This window comes from Limulus polyphemus, unplaced genomic scaffold (assembly GCF_000517525.1).
Source record: "Limulus polyphemus unplaced genomic scaffold, Limulus_polyphemus-2.1.2 Scaffold10428, whole genome shotgun sequence".
NCBI lineage: Eukaryota > Metazoa > Arthropoda > Merostomata > Xiphosura > Limulidae > Limulus > Limulus polyphemus.
The window spans coordinates 1488-3210 of record NW_013676038.1 but is presented as its reverse complement, the minus strand read 5'-3'; the positions used below and the strand labels follow the sequence as shown (position 1 = coordinate 3210).

General features: G+C 34.8%; 1 protein-coding gene and 1 long non-coding RNA gene across 2 annotated transcripts in view; both read left to right on the top strand.

Moving 5' to 3' along the window:
- The window catches only part of LOC111083631, a 6860-nt gene extending 5919 nt beyond the window's left edge, over positions 1–941 (top strand). The window contains exon 3 of the long non-coding RNA XR_002609152.1: positions 886–941. This is a non-coding gene — a long non-coding RNA (uncharacterized LOC111083631). The remainder of the gene's footprint in view (positions 1–885) is intronic.
- A 14-nt stretch (positions 942–955) lies between these two features.
- On the top strand, positions 956–1354 carry LOC106476381 (SH3 domain-containing RING finger protein 3-like; the record flags this gene model as incomplete). Its single annotated transcript, XM_013937042.1, has 1 exon — positions 956–1354. A coding segment is annotated over exon 1 (399 nt), but the record flags the coding sequence as incomplete, so codon positions are not given.
- Between the last annotated feature and the right edge of the window lie 369 nt (positions 1355–1723).

Sequence of the window (1723 nt, the reverse complement as noted above, 5' to 3'; positions counted from 1 at the left end):
ATATAGGATGTCTATAACTGGTTTGCTAAGGTTCAAGATGTCCTGTATGATATAGGATGTCTATAACTGGTTTGCTAAGGTTCAAGATGTCCTGTATCATATAGGATGTCTATAACTGGTTTGCTAAGGTTCAAGATGTCCTGTATCATATAGGATGTCTATAACTAGTTTGCATATTCTGTGCTGATATTCAGGATGTGGTACAACATGTAGGATGACTATACATGTAAGTAGTTTAGATAAGATAATAATTTGGTGACTGGATCCTTGAAAGAAACACACTGTAGCTTATGTTAGAGCTAACGATGTTAATGTTGATAGTTTAGGAAGTTTTAAACAATGTTTGACAGATGTGAAGAATTGAACTTGTGTTTTAAGTCCATCAAAGTTTAGGTCAGATTTGGTCAAGAAGTATGAGCAGACAAATAGGATTAAAGAAGTTATTTCATGAATATATATTGAACAAAATGTGATTAGATACATACAACAACTGTGTTAAATTGTCACACGAGTTATTAACACTGATTTTATACAAGTAACAGATGTCTTAGCATGTTTGTCATAAAATGTCATACAGTTCATCAGCTGTGTTTTTATAGGAGTGGCTGATTTCTTAGCATGATTGTCAAGAAGTGTTACACGTGTTAGTGGTTAACACTGTAGATTATACTTGAAGATAACTTATTTTTAGATAAAGTATATAAACATGATTGTCAGGAAGTACGATACATGTGTTACATGTCCTTCATTTTAGTGTGTTGTTAAAGACTGTTCACACCTATCGTTACACCATCTAAGATATTTCAAGGTAAACTCTATGCATAGAAAGAAGTGGTGTATTACTGATTATTTAATTGATATTCATAATTGTTGTTTCTTTTTCAGGTCACAATGTTTTAAGAGTTTCTGTGCTGTGTAACTGACTAAAAATACACATGTGTAAGCATTTCCCAGCATGGATGAAACATTTCTGAATGACATTTTGGAGTGCTCTGTATGTTTAGAACAATTGGATACCTCAAGTAAAGTGTTGCCATGCCAACATACATTTTGTCGGCGGTGTTTGGAGGAGATTGTGAACTCCCACAAGGAGCTACGGTGTCCCGAGTGTAGAGTACTGGTCGAGACTAAAGTGGAAGATCTGCCTTGTAACATTTTATTGATCCGTTTACTCGAAGGAATAAAAAACAACTCTAGGTTTACCAGAAACTCAAGTACAGGAAATGGACGAAGGCTAGAAGTCTCTTGTGGAAGTTCTAGTAACCAAACTATACCTCATTCACCCCATGTCATGACACCTCGACAACTGAGGTATCAACCGGGATCAGGTGATGGACAGCTGTTTCCAAAACAGGTACTGCCTAGTGATAATAAAAGGGTTGTTAAAAAAATAAACATTGCGCTTGTAATATCCTGTTTTTTCTTCCTATAACCACCTTTTCTTGAACTTGTGTGTAGTTCATATGAACATACCTGATAATAAACTGTGCATGTTTGAAGACAACTCTAGTTAAGTTGGTCAGTATATGGAATACCAGTTTTAAAGCTTGCATACTTCTGTAATAGCTATTGCATGTACTTATCTGTGTCTAGCTACACAACATTTTATGTACACAGCTAACACAAAATTAAGATCTTAAACCTTGCATCTTTCTAGAGTAATTCTCGGATATGTTTGTCTAATTATTGAACTTTTTTATCAACATGCTGACACATGATACGA